General features: G+C 43.9%; 2 protein-coding genes and 1 long non-coding RNA gene across 4 annotated transcripts; 1 reads left to right on the plus strand and 2 right to left on the minus strand.

Moving 5' to 3' along the window:
- Positions 1–43: 43 nt before the first annotated feature.
- ddx20 (DEAD (Asp-Glu-Ala-Asp) box polypeptide 20) lies at positions 44–15,848 on the minus strand. 2 transcript variants are annotated; one of them, XM_037245710.1, is made up of 11 exons: positions 15,812–15,848; positions 3,798–3,892; positions 3,266–3,434; positions 2,964–3,092; positions 2,731–2,873; positions 2,509–2,647; positions 2,352–2,410; positions 2,125–2,207; positions 1,944–2,049; positions 1,427–1,528; positions 44–1,276 (listed from the first exon to the last, which is right to left on the minus strand). In XM_037245710.1, the coding sequence occupies exons 3-11, from the start codon at positions 3,289–3,291 to the stop codon at positions 210–212; spliced, it is 1,854 nt and encodes a 617-aa protein (XP_037101605.1). In that variant the 5' UTR covers positions 3,292–3,434; positions 3,798–3,892; positions 15,812–15,848; the 3' UTR covers positions 44–209. The 2 variants fall into 2 exon arrangements, with proteins under 2 accessions (XP_037101605.1, XP_037101603.1); XM_037245708.1 differs by lacking the exon at positions 15,812–15,848 and adding an exon at positions 4,227–4,460 and having other exon boundaries at positions 2,964–3,078.
- Positions 5,155–7,779, plus strand: parapinopsina (parapinopsin a). Its single transcript, XM_037245730.1, has 5 exons — positions 5,155–5,710; positions 6,375–6,465; positions 6,539–6,776; positions 6,861–7,103; positions 7,177–7,779. The coding sequence occupies exons 1-5, from the start codon at positions 5,380–5,382 to the stop codon at positions 7,294–7,296; spliced, it is 1,023 nt and encodes a 340-aa protein (XP_037101625.1). The 5' UTR covers positions 5,155–5,379; the 3' UTR covers positions 7,297–7,779.
- A 225-nt stretch (positions 15,849–16,073) lies between the features above and the next one.
- Positions 16,074–17,555, minus strand: LOC119119404. Its single transcript, XR_005097291.1, has 2 exons — positions 17,414–17,555; positions 16,074–16,190 (listed from the first exon to the last, which is right to left on the minus strand). It is a non-coding gene; the product is annotated as an uncharacterized LOC119119404 (long non-coding RNA).
- Positions 17,556–18,649: the final 1,094 nt, after the last annotated feature.

Genomic DNA, 18,649 nt, shown 5'->3' on the forward strand with positions numbered 1-18,649 from the left:
TATCGATTTTTATCAAATAGCCAGATAGATAGGAAACATGTCATTTTTTTCCCCTGGTTTATTAACATTTAACCACAAAACAGTTAGCAAAACCACATTTTCAATTAGTAGAAAAAAAAGTGCTCTGCTCCATTTTATGAATACATCACGATTACATGATTCTGAGGACACTAAAGGCTCTTTTTAGTGATATTGAGCCAGCACGGAAATCAGTGTTTGAGCAGTTCCTCCATGTAAACTGTGTTCATACGATAGGCTGCCATCCAGTTGTGTGCTGCCCTGTAGTATTCTTGGTAAGGTTGCCCTTGAAAAGAAGACGTGGAGGCGTAGAAATCATTCCAGGCTCTGTAGCAGTCTCTCCAGTAACTCTCAACATTGGAGTCATCTTCCACGTCAACCCTTTCCAATTTTTGCTCTGTCTTCCGACTTCTCCATTGTTCATTTTGGACATTTGACTTTGGACTTTTAGCCAAAGACGTCCGCTCAATTGGCGCGCCGGCGTTTACACCGAGCACTGATTTCAAGTTGTCAGGTTGGGGTGACGTTCTGCTGCCCGTTGCGTTCGTTGTCTGGAATGTTACGTGAGCTTCCGGTGTGAATGGTTTCACGGCGGCGCTACGACTTGTCACTGTCTCAGGGTGAGTGACTTCGGTGGTCTCGCCACCTGCAGTCAGGTTGAACTTGTCTTCCGAGTCATCTTCAAGGCTTGAAGAACCCGAGGCTGATTTTGCAGCTGATTTTGAGTTATGCTCTCGTTTCCATCCTTGACAGATCTCGCCTCCGTCGTCACTGAGTGTGACAAACTCTCGGCGCCCGTCAGGCTCCCCGTCGTCTCCCTGACCGCTAAACTCCCTGACAATCTCCACTGATCTTCCCGGTCCTGTCATAATGAACGCTTGGAAGTCTCGCTCAGCTTCCTCGAAGGTTATAAACCCGGTTTTGCAGTTCTTAAACGAGCTTAGGGGAGGGATCTTTGGCAGTGCGTCTTGCAACTCTTTACGAGTCGGCGCTGCTTTCGTGGAGCTCTGCGGAAGCCTGTTCTGCACAGTGGATGGCTTTCCGGAAAGCTTTTCCACGGCGTGGCTCATCTTCAGCTTCTCGGCCTCCTGAGCATCCTTTGCGACGACGGGAGAAAGAACCGTCGGGCACGCTTTGGAGCGTACCGTCTTCTTTTTCCCATTCGTGAAAGACTGCTGGGTTGGGAGGCCCAAAGATGAAGCCTCGGCGCAGACATCCCAGTCACATTGCTCCGCCATCAGTCCGGCATCAATGGTGGCTGAATAGAAAGAAGACAGCGGTGACTGGAAGAATTTTGTGTCAAACTGTTCAGAGTGGCCAATTCATTGGTGAGTTACAAATTACTGTGTGATGTCATTATAATTAAACATACCAAACAAAGCTACAAAGTGTTGGTCAATATGCTTACTTGGCAAAACGGACAAACTCAGGCTACATTTCTGAGCAATAGCCATCATCTTGTTCTCCTCTTCGCCATGGCAACAGTAGGTCACCGCAAGGCCCTGCGTGCCTGTGAACAGTTTGATTACAATTCCTCACGATGTCTTTTTTCATTTTCATTTCTAGTCTAAAAGTTATTACAGGCTTCAGTTATGTGGTTTTGTGTCATTTTTAGGGGGCTTGTGCAGACAGGGATATTTCCTGATATCACTAACATCAGTAAGAGTCATTAAATGTCAATATAAATCAAATAAAAAAGGCCATATTAGTGGGACATTTTGATTACTTTCATAAACGCACTTTGGGATTAGTTAGATGACAAAAGCAGGGGAGGCATTGGAGCTAAAAGTCAAACACGCAAACGCAACGCCAAGGAGCAACATCATCTAGTGGTGAGTTTTGTTCATCTCCAGTTTGTTGTTTTTGTAGGCAGAGTTCTAAGGCAGCTCTGTGTCTGTCTCTGAATGACCACACTGGACACCGACCGAAGCGCCCGGCACGTCCGATTCGGTGCATGTAGGTTTCCCAGTCCTGTGGCACGTCCAGATTTATCACCAGGTTGACCTTCTCTGCGTCTATGCCCCGAGAGGTCTAACAAAGGGAGAACCATCATAAGAAGACTCATAGCAACAAGTTGTTGTTGTTGTTTTTTTAAGTGCAACTTACCAGATCAGTGGAGATAAGCACTCTGCACTGATACTGCTTCAATTTGGACATGGCCTCAAGTCTCTGCTCCTGACTCAGACTACCTGTGTAATCAACAGAGAGACTGGAAGTCACATCTGCTACAACAGAGGAGCAACCCTACCATGACCCGGTGATGACAAGTTAAATTTAGGATGATGTCATCTTTTGTTGTTTAGAGGTTTCCGACTTCCCTCTCAAACTCTCACCTGAGATACAAACAGCAGGTAGGCCTTGAGAGGACAAGATGTCTGCCAGATGCTGAGCCCTGCAGGAAAATCAAAGCATGATTAGTCCAACTTATTCAAGGGAGAGAAAAAAAAAAAAATCAAGTTCCGGCAATCAATCAAATCTGGTATAAATCACCTTGTGTGCAAGTTTGAGAAAACAAGGGCCTGGTTGAAAGGCAGTTTACTGAACAACTCTAGGAGGAGCTGCACCTTCTCCTCAAAGACCTTATGAGGTAATGGATGGGACTGCACCAGCTTGTAATACTGCCTCAGGCCTAGCGTGGAGCAAACAGGAAGCGGGACCATTCAATCACTTCAGTCAGAATGCAAAAGGCTGAAATGGGTTAATGGAATGAACCTTTGAGTCCCATGTCCTTTGGGTTGAGTCTGACAAAAGTGGGCTCTCTCATGTAGCGGGTGAGATGTTGAGCAAGAGATTCAGGGTAGGTGGCAGAAAGCGCGAGCATCTGTTTGTTCTCAGGCAAAGAGGAGAATATCCAGCTGTAAATGGGACAAAAAAAGACATTGAAGACATTCATTTGTGCATTTTAGAAGGTGAGGCTTGCAAATAATTTGCTTTGGTCCGCATACTTGATTTGTTCCTGGAAGCTGCCCTCCTCCAGCAGTTTGTCAGCCTCATCCAGAACAAAGAGACGAATGCTGGCGGTGGACAACATGCCGAGCTCAATCAACTGCTTAATACGACCTGTGACAAGAGTGCATTTTTATAATAATAAAAAAAAAAATTGCCATCGCTGAAATTTCGTCTCTTTGGAACCAAGATTTCCTTTGTTTTGGTTTTCTATCATTTGAAAGCTTAGCCATACTCAACTAGCCCCAGGACCAACTTGGCGTCCTTTTGGAGTTGAACTTGATACTAACTAGCCTCTTACCAGGTGACCCTACAGCGATGTGGCATTTCTTCAGATGGAGTTTGTCCTGATTAACAGGACGGCCCCCGATGAACACATGGCACTGCAAGCCCTCCATTGCACAGCCTATCGCCATGACGACGGAGTGGATCTGCACCGCTATCTCTCGAGTCGGAGCCAGCACAAGAACCTGCACAGGTCAGAGTAAAAGTCAACAAGCACTTATGCTTGATTGGGGCAGATTGGAGCCAAAGTCATGAGGCGTGTTCATTAATCAGTAAGAGCACCGAGTTAAGCCCACGTGCACCATACTGCAGAAAGGCTGGATGTACCTCTGCTTTATCGGTAATCATACACTCTCATTTAAGAATATGAGACTGAGAAGCTTGATCTCATGAGATTAAGACACCCGTAACCAAAGTGATTAACACACATGGGCATCTGTTGTTAGTCCATCTATATCAAAGATCACAATAATCTCATTTTAGGGAGGAGGGTAAATAGCAAAGGAACTATGGAGATAAATCAAAAGAGAGCTGCTGAGCGACTTCACCTGTGTGGCAGGAGTGTCCAGGTTCAGAGATTCCAAAGCGATTGTGCAGAACACGCACGTCTTTCCTGTGCCAGACTTGGCTTGTACAATCAAATCTGAAAGAAGAGTTTGAGTGGGCACATTAACAATGAGTCACATGTAATACGTCCTTGAAATGATTCCTTTTCGCATTTAAAGTCGACTGACTGCAATCGTGCTCAACATAATCATGAACGTTTTCCTATAGTTAAGCAGTGTTCGAACTGTACAGTACCTTGCAATAACACTGACCGATTTTGACTGACTTTAAAGTCATGAGTGTGGTACTTGAAAAGTTCAATGTGTATTTTAAGCGGTACTCGGTGTAAAATATTTGAGAACCAGTAATGATTGTGAACCTATTTGACTTTCCCTGACGACATGCTGACATGATGCGACGAGAGTGTGTACCAAGTCCGCATCGGCCAAGCGGAATCGCCTTCAGCTGGATCGGAGATGGTTTTTGAAAGCCTGCAGCTGACAGCCCGTCCAGCACAACCTCAGACAGCAAAAGCGACCTGAAGTCAATCCCCTCCGATAAAATCACATCATCTGTTCTGTTTCGCGTTTCTATATCGTGAGCTGCTTTCTTGAAGGAGGCCGCCATGATTTTCCAGAGTCAGCCAGCCAGTGGTCAACGAGTGCGGGTTAAAATTATCGTCAAACAGTCGAGTCGAAACTACGCTGACCTCTAGCGGCCGGGAGAAAATTGTGACCTTCAAGTTGAACTGGACGGAAAAAAATGCATATGTACGCGCACTACTTATTGCTAGAATGAAATTAAGTTTTCTGTCTATTACATACCATTTCCGTTTGGATTATTTGATTTGAGATTGGTCAAAACACAACGCAATCACGGCACAAACCCTTTCTTTCTTTTTTTCTTTCATGGAGGCAATATAAACCGGTTTATACTATAACAAGAATACATATCAATCTGTTGCCCAGAATCCCACCCGGTTCAATTTATCTCCCTTTATTTGCATCATTTTTTTTGTCTCATCTCAAAATTATGAAACTATTTTGGCGAAGCAGGGAGTTTGTTTGCTGCAGCCGCCGCCAAAACTCGGGTTAAAACTATAGGGTCAGAGTTTCAAAGTAGTGTTCAGGTTTCAAACTAGGGTTAGGGTTTTAAACCCGCGTAGTGTAAGTGACCCAGCTAAGGGCACACACAATCATGAAAAGTGCAGTCTTACAGGATATTAGGCAGAATTATTGTTCACACAATCCGGATCTGCGGATTTAGTATGAGGCAACTGAATATCATGTTCAGGATCAGCTTTCGGTAGGCTCATTTAGAGAGTAGCCTCTTCTGTGTGTTTTGCACTGCAACAGAAAAGCAATTTATCGTCTTTAAGCAAGTTTCCTTTGTTTATTGATACAGTTGGATACCGAATTTGGAATACGATGATCAGCATACTTATTTTTAGTAAAGTTTGGACCCTTGGACATTTTGAATTTGGTCAGACAGTTTCGCAGTAGGCAATGGGCTGTTTATGTTAAGCATTTTAACATAGCAGCTAAAACTCTCGTCCGCTTGAGAGCAATTGACCTAAATTACAAAATGGAGCACCTCGACCCCCATGGAAACTTCTCTGTCTCTGGTAGCGTAGACGATGCAAAGGTCCTCTCCCGGAGCGGCTACACCACACTGGCCGTTATCATGGGCGTCTTCTCTATTTTGGGGATCATTCTCAACATTCTGGTGATTGTGGTGACAGTGAGACACAAACAGCTGAGGCAGCCACTCAGCTACGCTCTGGTCAGCCTGGCTGTATGTGACCTGGGCTGTGCTGTGTTTGGAGGTTTGCCCACCACAGTGACCACCGCCATGGGATACTTCAGCTTTGGACGACTGGGATGCATTTTGGAAGGCTTTGCTGTGGCCTTTTTTGGTGAGTCTTTTTCATTGATTGCTTTCTTTGGGAGCATGTGCGTGTGTGTGTGTGTGTGGGGGGGGTATTTTAAGTTTTAATGGTTTGATCTTCTTTTATGTGTATTTAATTTAAAAAAAAAAAAGTCATATGCATAGGTCATATTCCATCACCAAAATCAGACTTGTGGTCATTAATATTGAGAAATAGATTTGAGATTTGTGTGAAAACGTCGACATAAATTAATTCTAATTTAAAGATTTGACCTGATTTGGCGCTAGAGAGGTCATCTCAGTGATTTTCATGGGGTTATTTATGTATTCAACAAATAAACAAAGTACCTTTCACAAAAACTTGTTCCTTGGGTCAAATTGACCCCAAGGACCAAATTTGTTATTATATTTGAAGACGATAATAGAGTTAATCTTTGCCAGTTCTAGACACACTGACAAATATTCATCGGGTAACTTCAATTCTATGTTTACCTGATGGGTTTGTGGATTATTTTATATCAAAGGTTCTACCCACAGTAGGCTTATTTCTTTAATGAGTATTTCATTCAAAGTTTACTTTACTTAGCTTATTTTTTTCTATTGAATCTTTAATGCCACTGCTACAGACAGACACAGTGAGATCACAGTCAACCTAATGTTTAGCATTACTTCATTGTTCCTTCCTCTGGCAGGTATAGCAAGCCTGTGTACGATCGGAGTCATTTCTGTGGAGCGCTACATAGTGGTGTGCTATCCAATGGGTGCCGCCCTCTTCCAGACCAGGTAAGCATTGTTATTCTTTTCAACGAAAGCGAGAGAATTGGCACGTGCTCAACCATGACTTGCTCCTTCTCAGGCATGCAATCGCGGGCGTGGTGCTGTCTTGGGTGTGGTCCTTTGTGTGGAATACTCCACCTTTGTTCGGTTGGGGCAGTTTTGAGCTGGAGGGCATCAAAACCTCCTGCGCACCCAACTGGTACAGCCGGGACGCAGGCAATATGTCCTATATAGTCATTTACTTTTTACTTTGCTTTGCTCTGCCCTTTTCCATCATTGCGGTGTCTTACCTGCGGCTGTTGTGGACCCTCCGGCAGGTGAGGTCTGGAGAATGCTGCTTTTAAAAAAAAAAAATGTAAGTGTGCAGATATGATCTCATCTAGTATATGTTGGCGTGCCAGGTGACCAAGCGGCAGGTGTCCGAAGCTGGCAGCACACACCGTATGGAAGTGCAAGTGGCACGTATGGTTGTCGCCATGGTGCTTGCTTTCCTGGTGACTTGGCTGCCGTATGCCAGCATGGCCCTGGCTGTCGTCATAGATCCCACGCTCAAAATCGATCCTCTAATTGCTACCATACCAGTCTACTTTGCAAAAAGCAGCACTGTTTATAACCCCATTATTTACATTTTCATGAACAGACAGGTAAAGGACCCGCCATCACGTTCACTGCAATATGAAAGATATCATCCTTATCCTGTTGTTTGTCTTTGTCCAGTTTCGAACGTATGCTGTTCCGACAATCCTGTGTGGATGGAACCCCTGTGCCTCGGAGGCACAAATATCCGAGGTCGAGCCAACAGTTACTTGTGCTCACAAAAACCAAATGGATCCCTGAAAGAATTATACGCTCACCAGACGTATCATTACGTAGACCAGGGCAACATATTGAGCTCCGGTTTAGAGCTTTTCCAAATCATAACAATGTACTGATTGTGTTTCCTCTGTAACAAGGGTAATATAATTTGCAGTGATGTACAACTGCATTGCAGCAACCAAAAACTGTTGGTTTTGGCCAGTAAAAACTGGCTGCAGAGTAAAATCCTGTGGATGTAAAAGTCTACACACCCCTGGTTAAATGGCAGGTTTTTGTGACATTAAAAAAATGATATAAGATAAATCATATCAAAATCTACCAAACAAGTGGAAAAATATTTTAAGGTCCGTTATCAGTCATGCTTTGAAATTATATATTTATTTTTACTACAACACGTATTTGGCATATGGGACAGGGGTGTGTACACTGTATATCACAGTATATAACTAAAAACAGGAAATTCTTGTCCACCATCCGGCGTCTCAGGAGGGGGAAGCAGTGCACCGTCAACACTGTTTACAGTGGAGATGGCGTGCTGCTGACCTCGACTGGACGTCGTGAGTCGGTGGGGAGAACACTTCGAAGACCTCCTCAATTCCACCAACACGCCTTCCATTGTGGAAGCAGGGCCTGGAGACTCTGAGGTGGACTCTCCAATCTCTGGGGTCAAAGTCACTGAGGTAGTTCAAAAAACTCCTCGGGGGCAAGGCCCCAGGGGTGGATAAGATCCGCCCAGAGTTTTTAAAGGCTCTGGATGTTGTTGGGCTGTCATGGCTGACACGCCTCTACAGCATTGCGTGGACATCGGGGACGGTGCCTCTGGATTGGCAGATGGGGTGGTGGTTCCCCTCTTTAAGAAGGGGGACCGGAGGGTGTGTTCCAACTACAGAGGAATCACACTCCTCAGCCTCCCTGGTAAGGTCTATTCAGGGGTGCTAGAGAGGAGGGTCCGTCGAATCTCAGCACCTCCAAATCTGAGTCCATGGTCCTCAGTCGGAAAAGGGTGGAATGTCCTCTCCGGATCGGGGATGGGATCCTGCCCCAAGTGGAGGAGTTCAAGTATCTTGGGTTCTTGTTCACGAGCGAGGGCAGGATGGAGCGTGAGATCGACAGGCGGATCGGTGCAGCGTCGGCTGTAATGCGGACTCTATACCGGTCCGTCGTGGTGAAGCGAGAGCTGAGCCAAAAGGCAAAGCTCTCAATTTACCGGTTGATCTACGCTCCTACCCTCACCTATGGTCACAAGCTATGGGTCGTGACTGAAAGAACAAGATCCCGGATACAAGCGGACGAAAAGAGTTTCCTCCGCAGGGTGTCCAGGCTCTCCCTTAGCGATAGGGTGAGAAGCTCGGTCATCCGGGAGAGACTCTGAGTAGAGCCACTGCTCCTCCACGTTGAGAGGAGCCAGATGAGGTGGCTCGGGCATCTCACCAGGATGCCTCCTGGACGCCTCCCTGTTCCGGGCATGTCCCATCGGCAGGAGGCCCTGTGGACGATCCAGGACGCGCTGTAGAGACTGGAACGCCTTGAGCTGGACGAAGTGGCTGGGAGAGAGAAGTCTGGGAGTCCCTCCTAAAGCTGCTGCCCCCGCAACCCGACCCCGGATAAGCGGAAGAAGATAGATGGATGGAACTAAAAACAGACAGTAAAATGAATCTTACATGCTGGTAAATTAAAATGGACTTTCTTGCCCATCTTGTTACTTGCAAGTTCTTCTCTTTCCTGTAATTGGAGCTGTGCATTTATTTTAATTCAGTGACGGTAAGAGATTTGATTTTTTGATTTATGTATTCTGTGTGCAGTGCTCATTGTCTAATGTTAACTCTAACCACAGCCACAGATTTAATTCACAATATTTGTGCGGCAAATATTTTCTGTCAAAAGATACCCAACAACACATGTTAAGAACATAACTTTTATTTTTTAACTTGGTGTACACATCTCTTTTTCTCCTTGAGGAACCAACCACTCTGCACAACCAGACCTTCATCACCTTATTACCACCATTATGGCTTTCACTGGAAAAACACCCCAAAATAATCTTGGTGTATTTAGCGACCCTTTTCCAAATGCCATCCTTTTTTTTTTTTTTTTTCTTTAAACACGTTTCTATGTTAAACAGCAAAAACATCGCTTTCTTTGTCAAGTCTCACAGTTTTATCATTCACAGTGACCCACTAAATCATCATTGTCACGCTATTACACCCTACCTTGGCTTTTTTATTGATTACAGAAATATTGCTATGACTTTTATTCAAGAAACACAAAAAGGGCAGACTGTGAGTAGCTGTATCAAACCTAGACACTTCTCTTCTATATACAAAGTGAGCTATCAACTATGTACATGCTACATACTGCCACACACACTAGCTCGACGACTAGCCCTGACAGGTGCAGACCTGGGATCGCATCTCTGTCCGAATTGATCCGAGGTCAGCGCCAGAAGTGACCGCGACGCCCCAATCAATAGCCGTAATCCATCTCAGCGATATAGTACATGTTGACATGTAAGTGTGTGAAACGGTTGTGTGCTTGGAGGCTTTCGGCAGCAAGATAAACAAAACAACAAACATTGTGTCAAGAGTGCTTCAAGTCCCGCGAACTACACGACTGCACCGGACACTCAAGTTGTCATTTGGTCCTCGAAACACATTGTTGTTGAATCCTAATTTGGTTGGGATCAATGTGATCTCACATTTCATGCAGACACTGGACTCGTACGGTGACATTTCTTTTCCGGCAATTTCACACACCGACTGAAAACACGGGCGTGTGGCGTACACGAGCATGCGTCAAGATGGTTTCGAATATACACTAGGTAGTCCATAGAGTCTATATAACAGAAACAGGGAACACAAAGGATTGGCGCGTCATTGCGGAAAGATACTTCATAATAAAGCCTTGCTTCTGGGCAACATATTCTGCTCTAACGGAGATTCACAGAGGTTCAGCCGCCACCTTGTAGCACCCACAAAACGACACAAGCAATTAAGTCCTGAGCTCGAGGAATGTGCAACACGTTCCCAGCCAGTCGCCGACTATTACAGCGGGAAAGCACAGCAAAGACTGAGAAATACCATTTGTCGGAAATACCATTGCTTCTGAGAAGTACAAAGTAAGATCTTATGTACAAATAGGAATAAAATCAAGTGTAAAAATAGACACTGCACATGGAGCTGGTCTTGGAGAGGAATGGGGCGGTTGAATCATCGACTGGTGATCCAGAGAGGTAAAATTAGGTGCAAAGAACAGTTCAACAACAACCACTGTCATATCAAACACAACACAATAAGTTGTGAGTCAAGGCAAAGGGGGCATCTAAGGATAAGCAGGTGAGGACTTGTACACTTTCTTGAAGTCATTCTCCTTACAATTGTTGACTGCAGCTTTACAGTGTCCAAGATTCGAGTGAATTAATATTTTCAATGATTCCATTTTTTTTGGGTTTATCATTTAGAGCCATCATCACTCTACGATTTGAGGTGTACTTATAACCCGACTCCGACAGATGAGGTAAAGTACAGTACTGACCGTGTCCCTGACCTTTAGCGGACAGTAAGGTGTTAAAATTCATCTCTGTAAACTCAATTGATGCAGACGTCTGACTTTCAAGTGAAACAAAAGCGCTAGTGTTTGTGTGCGCGTAAAAGCAAGAGGCATGGAGCTAGAGAATGAAGCTTGTGTGTGTGTGTGTGTTTGTGTTTCAGATCATAGACTAAAGGGCCAAAGTGAGGTGCAATATTTCCAGGCTGAGGCATTTCATGAGGAGAGGACAGCTCAGTCCGTTTATGTACAGCAACAGTCCAGAAGAGTGGGAAGAGACTAAAGGGTTAAGGAAGTTCAATTTTGATTCGGGCCACTGTCACTCCTGCGCCTTTTCCACAGTTCAAGTTCTATTCCGGCCCGCATCAACACTGCCCTCATCTGGAGAGCGGTGGTAATAGCAGCAAGGAGAATCATGAACACTCCAACTTTCCTCTTTTGTGATCGCACACATTTTTTGAAAAGTCATTTTTCTGTCTTCAGGGGAGAGCATCTGGATGTCTGTCGCGTTATTCAGTCCCGGATCTGTTGTTGTTGCTATGTGAATCTTTTTCTTCTTCGAGTGAAAGTGTCGCTCCTTCAGTGCGCGAGGTGTGGTTGCCCAATGTATGTGTCTGAAAGGCCTGCTCCTCCGGTCGTGGACCTCCTCACTTCTGGGACCATCCGACACCATTAGAACAACACACTCTGCCGTCTGCCCTTCCCCTGAGCTGAGAGCGACACAGACAGACATGTTAGGCAAACACTTCACAACAAAACAGTCATGGGAAATACTGGCACTGCACATGTAAACATTATATTAGTATGTGATCAAGCACATTTTATTCCCGCAGCATTTCTGGCTTCAGCATCTGCCTTTTGTTTGCAGGGATTAATTGTCGGGATTGGCTATTGTGTGGGGATAAGAAGCCCACAGACAAATTTGTTCAGGAGACAGCTTCAACCTGGCTTTCCTTTTCATTTATTGAATCATCTGAAATAGTGTTGAAGGTTGATTGCTGATAACACTGGATAACAAACTGGGAAAAAATATTTTGACTTCTATTTTTATGATGATTACCGTATTTTCCGCCCTAAAAGGCGCACCGGGTTATAAGGCGCACCTTCAATGAACGGCCCATTTTAAAACTTTGTCCATATATAAGGCGCACCGGATTATAAAGCGCATAAAATAGAAGCTATACTGCATCAAACTGAGGTTGACTAGGGTTGCGGTATGCATCCACTAGCCAATAACCAACGAGCCCTCTGTAAACAATCGCGTTTCTCAAACGATCTCCTATAAAATGATCAGAACTGACTAAAGTTCGATCTAACGCATTGGTACTACTTACCTATGTTTCCCTTCCATATCGATCCGTAGATTTACTCGAAACATTAACAGAGCAGCCTATTTTGACATGAAATAGCCTGGTACGTATAGCAGCTATCGCAATAGCATTAGCCATCCGCAAAGTCTCACGAGCCTCAGTTCGCAAGCTCCCATGAGCCTCAGCAAAGTGTAAACAATCGCGTTTCTCAAACGATCTCCTATAAAATGATCGGAACTGACTAAAGTTCGATCTAACGCATTGGTACTACTTACCTATGTTTCCCTTCCATATCGATCCGTAGATTTACTCGAAACATTAACAGAGCAGCCTATTTTGACATGAAATAGCCTGGTACGTATAGCAGCTATCGCAATAGCATTAGCCATCCGCAAAGTCTCACGAGCCTCAGCTCGCAATCTCCCATGAGCCTCAGCAAAGTGTAAACAATCGCGTTTCTCAAACGATCTCCTATAAAATGATCAGAACTGACTAAAGTTCGATCTAACGCATTGGTACTACTTACCTATGTTTCCCTTCCATATCGATCCGTAGATTTACTCGAAACATTAACAGAGCAGCCTATTTTGACATGAAATAGCCTGGTACGTATAGCAGCTATCGCAATAGCATTAGCCATCCGCAAAGTCTCACGAGCCTCAGCTCGCAATCTCCCATGAGCCTCAGCAAAGTGTAAACAATCGCGTTTCTCAAACGATCTCCTATAAAATGATCGGAACTGACTAAAGTTCGATCTAACGCATTGGTACTACTTACCTATGTTTCCCTTCCATATCGATCCGTAGATTTACTCGAAACATTAACAGAGCAGCCTATTTTGACATGAAATAGCCTGGTACGTATAGCAGCTATCGCAATAGCATTAGCCATCCGCAAAGTCTCACGAGCCTCAGCTCGCAATCTCCCATGAGCCTCAGCAAAGTGTAAACAATCGCGTTTCTCAAACGATCTCCTATAAAATGATCGGAACTGACTAAAGTTCGATCTAACGCATTGGTACTACTTACCTATGTTTCCCTTCCATATCGATCAGTAGATTTACTCGAAACATTAACAGAGCAGCCTATTTTGACATGAAATAGCCTCGCGGGTACAACAGCTATTCGGTGACGCCCCCTGACTACAGTTGCCGTAATGCTGGGAAGCGATGCGACCTTGTAATTTACTAGTCGTACTAAAACGTACTGAAACATTTTGGCAGAGCACTGTGTACAACCAGTATGGATCAACAAATTCATCAGTTGATCCATATATAAGGCGCACTGGCCTATAAGGCGCACTGTCGGCTTTTGAGAAAATTTTAGGTTTTTAGGTGCGCCTTTTAGGGCGGAAAATACGGTAATTTAACTAAAATTGGCATACTGATTCCTGAAGTCATTTTTTTTTCTAGTTGGTTTTCCCCACAGCTTACACTCCAGATAAAATTAGCCGTTGCTATGTGGAAACTTGTTTGTGCAGTTACAAGTGAGACATTGAAATGAGAGGTGTGTGCGGCTCCCAATCCATCAATATTAAGGCAATGCAAACAATGCAAATGTATCACAGTCGGAAGGATTTGTGCTGTTTTTTTCTCCAGTGAAAGCTTTGAAAAATACTGTATAGTTTTTCATGTTGGGGAATAGAAATGACAAAAAAACATTAAAAATTCACATAAAAACAAATATCAAGAGCAAAGCAATTGCTAACAACTTTATGATATCACAAAATGATCTGAACTAATCATGTGAGATGTTTCTAGTCCTCTTTGGCCATAATACAGAAATCCCTGTGTAAATAAAATACTCACCAGTATCAAATCAAACACTGCAAAAAAACACTCTTTATCCATGCTACTAATTAAAATGTCACACCACTTCAGGCCCTTACCTAGAAACTCAACAAAAAGACTACATCTCTCACTGGAGAAACCTAAAGAGGACTACAAATAAAAAGAATCAAATGACTCCCCGTCAGACTCCTTTCTTTTACCAATAAATTATTGTTTGTTCCTTTCATTCCTGACAGAAAGGCCGGGAGCAGGTTTTCCCTTTAAGAAAAAGAGGATGATGGGTTCAGTGAAAGTTGAAATGTGGGTGCAGGATGGGAAATGTGAGGAAAAGCTCGAGCAAAAGGGAAAAGAAAAGACAATGGTTAAGCAGTACACGTGACTCGCATGCAAGGAAGGACGACAGAGATTCATTATTTTATCAAATTAACTAATACACAATATGGACATGGCAATAAAGAGCGCGGGCGGGGGAAAAAGGGCAAAGTGACAGTCAAATGGGCGAAAGAAAAGAACACATGATAGAGACAGTGTGAAAGAGACCGTATTTACCAGAATGGTAGCGGCCCCTCTTTGGAACCAAGATTTCCTTAGTTTTGGTTTTCTATCATCTGAAAGCTTAGCCATATTCAACTAGCCCCAGGACCAACTTGGCGTCCTTTTGGAGTTGAACTTGATACTAACTAGCCTCTTACCAGGTGACCCTACAGCGATGTGGCATTTCTTCAGATGGAGTTTGTCCTGATTAACAGGACGGTCCCCAATGAACACATGGCACTGCAAACCCTCCATTACACAGCCTATCGCCATGACGACGGAGTGGATCTGCACCGCTATCTCTCGAGTCGGAGCCAGCACAAGAACCTGCACAGGTCAGAGTAAAAGTCAACAAGCACTTATGCTTGATTGGGGCAGATTGGAGCCAAACTCGTGAGGTGTGTTCATTAATCTGTAAGAGCCCCCAGTTAAGCCCACGTGCACCATACTGCAGAAAGGCTGGATGTACCTCTGCTTTATCGGTAATCATACACTCTCATTTAAGAATATGAGACTGAAAAGCTTGATCTCATCAGATTAAGACCCCCGTAACCAAAGTTAGTCCATCTATATCAGAGATCACAATAATCTCATAGTCTCAGAGTCATTACTGTGCAATAACATCCTGCTCTTCACACCTTTTTTGAATTTGTCTACACTGTTTTTGCCATTTTTCACATGTCCTGAGTGTTGTTAGTCACCTGAATGTTGAACAGAGGGTGTGTTTTACCGAAGTCAAATTCCTTGTTTGGCACGCTCAAACATGGCGAATAAAAAAAACTCTTGAATCTTGAATTTTAGGGAGGAGGGTAAATAGCAAAGGAACTATGGAGATAAATCAAAAGAGAGCTGCTGAGCGACTTCAACTGCACTCACCTGTGTGGCAGGAGTGTCCAGGTTCAGAGAATCCAAAGTGATTGTACAGGACATGCATGTCTTTCCTGTGCCAGACTTGGCTTATACAATCAAATCTGAAAGAGGACAATCAAGGGTAGCTCACAATTGACTTTGGGTGGCCCACAATTGACTTTGAGTGGGCACATTAACAATGAGTCACATGTAGTACGTCCTTGAAATGATTCCTTTTCGCATTTAAAGTCGACTGACTGCAATCGTGCTCAACATAATCAAGAACGTTTTCCTATTGTTAAGCAGTGTTCGAACTGTACAGTACCTTGCAATAACACTGACCGATTTTGACTGACTTTAAAGTCATGAGTGTGGTACTTGGAAAGTTCAATGTTTATTTTAAGCGGTACTCGGTGTAAAATATTTGAGAACCAGTAATGTGTTAAGATGATTGTGAACCTATTTGACTTTCCCTGACGAATTGCTGGCATGATGCGACGAGAGTGTGTACCAAGTCCGCATCGGCCAAGCGGGATCGCCTTCAGCTGTTAAGTCTTAATGGTTTTATCTTGTGTATTTAATCATATGCATTCCTTCACCAAAATCAGACTTGTGGTCAATAATATTGAGAAATAAATGTGAGATGTGTGAAAACGTCAACAAATTAATTCTAATTAAATCTAATTTAAAGATTTGACCTGATTTGGCACTAGAGAGGTCATCTCAATGATTTTCTTGGGGTTATTTATGTATTCAACAAATAAACAAAGTACCTGGCAAGTGTATTTTAACATCATGGGTTTCCACACTTGAAAAGGAATGACTTGACCAGACTGGGATTTCACTCTTTGTTCAGGTTTTTATTCAGCCAAACAATCAAGGTGAAAAACCTTTAAATCACATACCAAAAAAAATGGATGAGTTTAAACAAAAGATACAATTTTCTTCAAAATAAAACAATGCAGCTTAGTGTTCTTTAACACATACACTAATAAACAACGTAGATACAGTTCAGTTCTTTTTACTGAAAGAAAGAAGGAAAAGGTCTTGAACATAAAGTTATCCTTTCAAATAAAAGTCAATATACAACTTAATGCTTGTCATAAAGACAACACATTCTCCAGACCAACTGTAATGCAGTCAGTGCTCTAAATCAGTGGTCCCCAACCTTTTTTGCACCACGGACCGGTTACGTGTCAGAAATATTTTCGCGGACCGGCCTTTATATAAATAAATATATTTATATATTTATTATTTAAATATTTATATATATAAATAGGATGAAATAAAATGATACGACTGGCATAAAAACAAATATAAACCACATAAAAATAAAACGTTGAATTCGTGGGAGCACCGAGCTCTTTTCTCAGAAATGAGCCGTTCCCATCTAGGCGTAATCGGAGACAATGACACCCGAAGTGGTTACGGTTTGTCTTTAAATGCAGGATGCTTGGTCTCCATGTGCCGAAGCAGGTTTGAAGGCTTCATTGCCTCGTTAGCTAGCCTTTCGCCACATATGCGGAGTGAACTTGGCGCGTCAGAGTCACCTGTGGCGATAAATCCATATTTTAAGTAGGACTCCAGAAATGTTCTTTTAAATGCAGCTTTCCTTTTCTTAGAAGTCGTAGCCTCTTCTTCTTCAGTGTCCTCATTGGACGTTTTTCCCTTTCCGAAGAAGCTTTCCAAACTTCTCTGTTTCTTGCTCATTTTTGCTTGCCTCGCGGGCTTGACTGTGGTGACATGTCACGTGACCGAGACGAGCGCCCTGTGTCAAGAGTCCTTATTTTTCAGACGCACTGACAGATGTAATTGGGAGAGATTCGCCAAATTTTTTATATTTTTCGAAATAAATTCTTACTCATTTTTGCTAGCTTTGCGGGCTCGACTGGGGAAACATGTCACGTGACCGGGACGAGCGTCTTAATCTGAATGAATTGATCGTCAATGGAAAAAAAAAAAAAAACAATTTTTTTTTTTTTTTTTTTCCTGTGCGGCTCCGCGGCCCGGTACCAAGTGACCCACGGACCGGTACCGGTCCGCGGCCCGGTGGTTGGGGACCACTGCTCTAAATGGTTAACTAAATGAGTCCGATTGAGAATTGTGAGCTCACCGGTAGTCCCTTTGGTCTCCTCTTCCCATGAGTTTATTCCTTTCTCCGTGGAGCTCAGTGCGGTTCGCTCCTACTACTGTGTTGCTCGCTGATCGAAAGGATTGTGTTGTTTGCTGCTGTGCTGCTGCTGCTGCTGCTGCTGCTGCTGCTGCTGCTGGCTGCTGCTGCTGCTGCTCACTGGACAAGAGGATTGTGCTGTTTGCTGCTTATGAACCCTGGTGTGTGCGTGCTCCCAATCAGGATAGATTGCGCTCAACTATTGAAGCGCTCTGAGCAGGGCCGGTTCTAGGAATGCACATAAGAGGGGGCAGTCAGAAATGTGAAGGGGGCATGTTCTTTTTTTTTTTTTTTTACACATTTTTAACACTGTTAGTGTTTTCTTCACGGCAGTTGTTAGCTGTGTGTCCAGATCTCAACCTGGAGAAGTGGATTGCACTCTGTCAGGCCTCTACACTAAGACCTGTCCAGCTTGGGTGTCCCACCTGAAGATTAAAGCTTCTGCTGGTATTGCTCTTAGGGTCACTGAGGCACGCAAACCCCCTGACCACAATAAGGTGGCAATCTCTCAGGGGGGGGAACATATAATATGAATGTTATATTAACTATTATTTGAGTTGTCGTTAAGCATTAGTTATATCACGGGTCATTACGACGAGTTTGGTGGAGTTTTTACTGCTTCTTCCAACTCCTACCGCGCTGACTGTAACTTGACACTCTCTGGCTGCGTCTTGCCTCATTTGCATACTCACAGTGATTGGATGTTTACGGAGGGGCGCGGAGTCCTGACAGCAGGCTGTGTGAGGACACACACTGCACCGACATGAGACAAGAGAGGGGGCTGATTAACGTGTGTTTCTATCAGCGGATTTTTCACTTCTAAAAGTTTGATTCGAGGGGGCAAGACATCTGTTTGAGGGGGCGTTGCCCCCTCTTGCCCCTGCGTAGAGCCGGCACTGGCTCTGAGGAGCTCCACTGCGTGCTGCGCATTCACGTCGTACACCTGCAGTGACCCCTTGTGGTCACATGCACCCACAGACAGGTGCGCACCTCCAAGGTCGCCGCAACAGTACCTTTCACAAAAACCTGGGCAATAAAATTCAGTAAATTATTTTCTGAAGGTAAATGTCCCTGGGGTCAAATTGACCCCAAGGACCAAATTTGTTATTATATTTGAGGACGATAGTAGAGTTAATCTTTAATGCCAGTTATAGACACACTGATAAATATTCATAGGGT

The sequence above is a fragment of the Syngnathus acus genome, chromosome 2, assembly GCF_901709675.1.
Source record: "Syngnathus acus chromosome 2, fSynAcu1.2, whole genome shotgun sequence".
In the NCBI taxonomy this organism is placed as follows: domain Eukaryota; kingdom Metazoa; phylum Chordata; class Actinopteri; order Syngnathiformes; family Syngnathidae; genus Syngnathus; species Syngnathus acus.